Source organism: Eucalyptus grandis, chromosome 3, assembly GCF_016545825.1.
Source record: "Eucalyptus grandis isolate ANBG69807.140 chromosome 3, ASM1654582v1, whole genome shotgun sequence".
NCBI classification, from domain to species: domain Eukaryota; kingdom Viridiplantae; phylum Streptophyta; class Magnoliopsida; order Myrtales; family Myrtaceae; genus Eucalyptus; species Eucalyptus grandis.
The window spans coordinates 7278913-7285004 of record NC_052614.1 but is presented as its reverse complement, the minus strand read 5'-3'; the positions used below and the strand labels follow the sequence as shown (position 1 = coordinate 7285004).

The window sequence follows — 6092 nt, the reverse complement described above, 5'->3', positions numbered from 1 at the left end:
ATAACTTATCTTAAAGGAAAAAAAAAAAACTTGGAACTATCTTAATAGACATTTAAAATCTAAATTTCAAGTACTTCTTAACAATTTTTCATCAAAGAAATCTTACCTGGCGAAGGATTTACTAAAATGATGGCAAATCTTGCATTTACTCGACGTTCGAGTGTGCACTATGATAGGAAGATGAGATTGATTAAAACAGATTTAATCAAATGGACCACGCGTCATTAAAAAGGTGAATGCCCCTATTTAGTAATCTCTATGGTAAATTACAGAAGATTGCCGAAGCGTCTCAAAACCCATCATGAGCAAAATTCCCTCTACTCTTCTCCAGAACTCTCTCAAGACCTCTCTCATGGCGATCCCCTCCTTCAAACTGCTCTATAAAACCCCAGTTAACTAGAGCTCCAGCCTCTGCATCCCACAATCAAGCACACTCCCTCTTCAAGACGACGAAAAGCGAACAGCCCAATGGATCTGCGTAATCTCGGCTTCGATTCGCGCCTCTTTGGGATCCTCGAAGACATGCTCGACTTCCCCGAGGAGCCCGAGAAATCGAGGAGCAACCCCTCGCGCGCCTACGTCCGCGATGCAAAGGCCATGGCGGCGACCCCTGCCGACGCCGTGGAGTACCCGGGCTCCTACGTGTTCGTCGTGGACATGCCCGGGATAAGGGCCAGCGAGATCAAGGTCCAGATAGAGAACGACAACGTGCTCGTCGTGAGCGGGGAGAGGAAGAGGGAGAAAGAGGAAGGGGCCAAGTACCTGAGCATGGAGAGGAGGACCGGGAAGTTCATGAGGAGGTTCGCGCTGCCGGAGAACGCTAATGTGGAGACGGTGACGGCGGCGTACCAGGACGGGGTGCTCAGGGTGGCCGTCGAGAAGGTGCGGCCGCCGGAGCCGAAGGCCAAGAGCATCGAAGTCAAGGCCGGTTGATGATGGTCCGGTTTTAATTCTGTCTACGAAAGTTTTTTAGGGACTTGTGGAGTTCCCTCTGTTTTCTTATGGGGTTTTAATATGTGTAATGAGACATGTCTCTGTGTAATGAAATCTAGTAAGGGTTTTCGATTATCAAATGATTAATAGAGTATGTAGGACTATCTCTAATAAATACTAGATTCTAACAATTCGATTGAATTTCTAGTCACTGTACGTCGGCAATTAGATTGGAATATAACGGCCCGATGGATATATAAACAGATCTTTACTACCCAATTTAAGAAAAAGGAGGCCTCCCAGCTAAAATAGCAATTGGGATGGCACCATCATCTTAGTTCTGATTCCCGCGAGTCTCGTGCGAAAATTAAATGATCAAAGATAATATAGGTCCACATGTTTGGATTTCATGTTATAATAATTATGAGTGAAGTACAAAAAAAAAGAAAATCTTAAATTTATAACATTAATATCATTTAGCACAAAAACTTTTAATTGGATCGATTTAATTTTAAATTTGTTTACGTTAGTATCAATTTAATCCATCCGATCAATTTTGGTCGATCGGCGCTAACATAAATGCTAATCGGTTGATGAACATCAACTTAGTAAATTTAAATAATTTTTTTCTGAATTTTTTAATTAATTCATTTTCTTTTTCCTCTTCTTCCTCCTTCGGCTTCTCCCTGCAATGGCTAGTGAGGCTAGGTGAGGGCTGCGAGGCCCTCATTGGCCACCAACAAGGATTGTGGCCCTCACCCCACAGCCCCTAGGCCTTGCCAGATTTGGGGAGGCCGAGCAAGGGCTGCAATCCTCACCGACGGCCGATGATGACTTTGTGGCTGCGGTCTCATTGAAGCCTCATCGGCCATTGCGAGAAGAAGCCCAATGAGGTGGGAGAGGAAAAAGAAAATTAAAAAGAAAAATTAAAATTTAATAAAAAATTAGATAAAAATAAAGAAAAATTATTTAAAAATTATCACGTCGTATTTACTAGTCAGTCAACATTTGCATTAGCTTTTGCTAGTTAAAATTAGCCGAATATACTAAATTAATAATAATGCGATAAAATTGATTGAAATATTTAGGACTGAATTAATATAAATGCTTTAGTTTTAAATTTTTTTTGATACTTTTTCCAAAGAGTTATCTCTTAAATCGGTCCTTTTCGACCCGTGCCCAGCCCACTTAATATTTTCTCCCCAAGTAATAGTACGCTAAAGCCACGTGGAAGGTGGGGCCACCTCGTGCCCCACCACGCATGAAAGAGGCTCACCGATTGCTTTTTGGAGGAATGCTATCTCCACTAGGGGTGAGCGGTTCCCGGTTCCGGTTCGGTTCCGTCGGAACCCGGAACCTACCTCTGTACAGTTCCTCAATTTTGGAACCGGAACCTACCCGTCAAAACCGAGAACCCGGAACCTATCCTGTCACGGGTTCCGAGGTCGGTTCCAGGTTCCAACAGGTTTTTTTTTTTTTTTTTGGGTTTCATTTTCGTAGTGAGCGCGAATATCCAAAAGCCGAAATAATTCAATATTGGCCCTCCATTTTCGGTACCTGCCAATACACAGCAATGTAAATCTTTTACATTTAGACGGTCAGCTCTACTTCCAATTTGCTCCACACTCTAAAACAAAATCAAAGAGATTCCTCATAAGGGGAAAAGGTAGATTCTAAGTGTCATATGACAACGATACATATAGGTTGGCCAGAAAAAAAGATAAGCAACACATACAACACATTCCTATCAGAGAAAATCTATATCCTCATTTCTATCAAGACTCCTTGAGTAAAATTGTCTCGTGGCTAATTCTTAAGGTACAAGCCAGAGAAATCCTAAGACAGAAAATGCACAAGAGCCTATGTTTACAAACAAGAAAAACTGTCCGAAAGCAATAACAAATTTGATCTGGCAACAAGAATGAATATGCATGACAGCAAAGACCAGCAGAAGGCTAGCATGAAAAATCCATTTACCTCTGGCTCTTCCCCAGAGACATACTACTGGAGCCGATCTCCCAAGATCATGCCCTTCAGCAATCATTGCAGCCATCTTCTAGTATTAATATATGAGATGGACAAGGTAGGGCACAATGGTTAGACAGGGAGGTAGATATATACAGAACTTAAAATATTTTATGAATTTCTATTGTATTATCTAAGTACATTACCTGCAGCAACAGGGTACTCTTGCCAACACCAGGATCACCTCCCACCAAAATTAAGGAACCTTTAGAGCCACAATGCAGCAAAATCAATAGCTTTGATAAAATTAAAATCTTCAAACTTCCATACATCTCAAGTGAAAGTTCAAGTAATGCAGCAGATTCGTGCGGACCATACAGCAAAAAAGTAGGTCGAACCTGGCACAAGACCACCGCCTAGCACTCTCGAAACCTCCTCTCCAAAGGGTCCATACCTAAACATCAAGCACCCCAAGAGATCATTTACTTTAAGGAATTAGGGCGACATGCCATCCGATTCATCGAGCCGCGAGCGAGGTTCGCAAAGCTCGGCCACCGGCACTTCGCCATCGAGTCGTTTGTAGCCAGATCGATCTTCAAGGGAGGTCCGGCGACGGCAAGCACGCGGCGACGGCGACAGCGGCGAAGACACGAGTCTCACGGCACCAACGGCGGCACGAACGGCGCAGCGAAGACGGCGGCGATCGCGGCTCAACCCACGGCCAAGGGGGGAAGAGCTCGGTTCTGGCGGAGGCGGTGGCGGTTCGAAGCAACGACGGCCCGGACGGCGGAGCGAGTGGCGGCGGCAAGAGGTGGTGATGGTGGCTTGGAGACGGCGGCGGCAGCTCACGGCGGCGAGGGGTAACACGGACAGCGCGACAGCTCGTCGGGCTCAACAGCGAGACGACTCGTCGGACGAGCGGTGGGTGGTGGTGGTTCGGTGGCCAAGAGATGGTGGTGAGTAGGGCGTGGGGCGGCGATGTGGTAGTGGGTGAAGCAGCAGCCAGCAAGAGGAAGAAGAAGACTACGAAGAAGAAGAAGAAGAAGGAGGAGGAGTGGGGTTTCGGCCGAGAGAGGGGGAAAGAGAGAGAGAGAGAGAGAGAGGAAAAGAAAAAGTTGGGGGGCAAGAAGTGACGTGATGAGTGAAAAGTGGAGAAAGAAAGAGAGAGAGAGAAAGAGAGAAAAAGAGGAAGGGGGGAAGAATCGCAGAGGCGGGAAATCACGTGGGGAAGCTAGGTTTTTTTAGAATTATGACCGGTTCCGGTTCGGTTCGGTTCGATTCCCGGTTCCATTTTTCTAGGAACCGGAACCGGAACCGGGAACGCCGGTTCCTAGAAAAATGGAACCGGGAACCGGAACCGGTGTCTTTGGAACCGGGAACCGAACCTAACCCTCCGGTTCGGTTCCCCGGTTCCCGGTTCTACCCGGGAACCGTGCTCACCCCTAATCTCCACACCCCCTTCCAAATTCCACCGCAAAGCGACAATTTTGAGTTCTTTAATTACTAGAGGATCTTAATAGCAAAGGTTATAAGCCTCTCTTTTTTTGTTAAAAACTATTTATGTATATTAAAGGATTTTCAAAAAGAATATTACTAGAGGTATTATTAGATATTAAAAATATTATTTATTATTTCTTTATTCTATAAAATAAGTTAATTTACTTATTAAATTATTTCCTTTCATATACATATTGATTGGGTACAAATACCCTTGATTCTAATATACTAATATGAAGTTATTTGGGTAAAGATGCAATCTTTATCAATTCTCTCTCCACACTCCTAAAGAGTCAAGAATATCAAGACAGTAACATTTATCATTATTCACAGTTCTAAATTTTATGTTTACACTCATGATTTTATCTTGACTAACAGTAAACTTTCTAAGTCTCACATGGAATGGGAAATCCATGTACAGCATCAATATTCAGCCAACCAATCGGCAACGTCCAAGTTTCCTTTTGTTATTTTCTTTTTCTTAGCCGACTGCTCTTGCACACCAATTTAGTATCCAGACAGAATAGGAAATATCCAACTTGGACTCTCACCGAACGGGAAATATGGGTTTCTATTGTACACATTCGCTAATGTCCACAAATATTCTATTTTCAAATTATCCTTTAATAGATCGGGCTAATTTATGGGTTCAAATTTGGGACGTATTTTCAAGAATTAACAACATGTTGGTTGAAATACTAATCGTAAATGCCCTTATGACAGTATTGCTCATTTCAAGCATCTTCCTAACTCAATCCATCTAGTTGAATAATCTTTGCTAAAGAATAAGGTAATGTGCAAGCTCAAATAAGACTATAAGAAGAGCTTAAAAGTTGTTAGGAAATTGGGGGATGCATCTGAGGACTATAGTATATATTTGATATACATAGGTGTGGTTGGTGGGTTCGGATAGAGAAGGGAGTATGCGGGAGAGAGGAATCCCGATCTGAGACAGAGCGAGTGAGCCTCAGCCTCGCACGAGCCCCGGCCAGCGACTTTTCTCGGACGACGTCCTCCAGCCGAAGTCGGTGAGCCCCCTTTTTAGTGCCCCGCCATAGCCATGTGTTTTGGGCTCGCTGGGCCAGAGCTCGCGGCCATCCGGCTTGCGCGAACTTTGGACCTGGACCGACCTCCATCTACCTGCTCTGTGAGCCATCGTTCCTCCGGTGAGGATCTTGGCTCGGGTTTGAGTCCCGATGAGGCCAAAAACCTCCCGTTTTTATAGCTTGCACCAACTGCTCGATGATATGACCGAACGAGATCCAATTGTCGTGCCTTTTGTTTTGGCCGTCATCGAGGCGTCGCAAGTCGGGAGAAGGCTCAGCCGAGCCATGGTCGGCGACGGTGGATGGTCGGCCGGAGGCCGAGTCCTCGGCCTCGCCGTGCTAGGCGACGCAGCAACGCGCGCGCGGAACGGTGGAGGAACCGGGGCGCGAATCGTGTCATTCGGGTCGGGCGTGAGATCCGGCCGGGTTGTAAAGGTTGGTTTCCCAGGTTGGGCTCAGATACCGATAATGGCCCGGCTTTGGTTATTAAAATTGTGGGCTGGGTTTTGTTTTATTTTCTTGGGTTAAGAATGTTGCCGGATTGGGCTCATTCGCTAAGCCCAGTCCAGCCAAGGTCCTGGTTCAGCCCCGACCCGGGTTGAATCCGGACATCCAATCCCGCTCCCTATTATCAATTAAAAATAATGATAG

General features: G+C 45.3%; 1 protein-coding gene and 1 long non-coding RNA gene across 2 annotated transcripts; one reads left to right on the top strand and one right to left on the bottom strand.

The window, feature by feature from the left end:
* Nucleotides 1-298: 298 nt before the first annotated feature.
* Nucleotides 299-1106, top strand: LOC108958036 (18.8 kDa class II heat shock protein-like). The gene has a single exon (XM_039308785.1). The coding sequence runs from the start codon at nucleotides 469-471 to the stop codon at nucleotides 931-933; it is 465 nt and encodes a 154-aa protein (XP_039164719.1). The 5' UTR covers nucleotides 299-468; the 3' UTR covers nucleotides 934-1106.
* A 1291-nt stretch (nucleotides 1107-2397) lies between these two features.
* On the bottom strand, nucleotides 2398-3955 carry LOC108956687. Its single transcript, XR_005549516.1, has 4 exons — nucleotides 3297-3955; nucleotides 3105-3163; nucleotides 2911-2986; nucleotides 2398-2490 (listed from the first exon to the last, which is right to left on the bottom strand). It is a non-coding gene; the product is annotated as an uncharacterized LOC108956687 (long non-coding RNA).
* Between the last annotated feature and the right edge of the window lie 2137 nt (nucleotides 3956-6092).

What these genes read in the sequence shown, in the direction of transcription:
- LOC108958036 (XM_039308785.1), top strand. Translation starts at nt 469, where the DNA reads ATGGATCTGCGTAATCTCGGCTTCGATTCGCGCCTCTTTGGGATCCTC.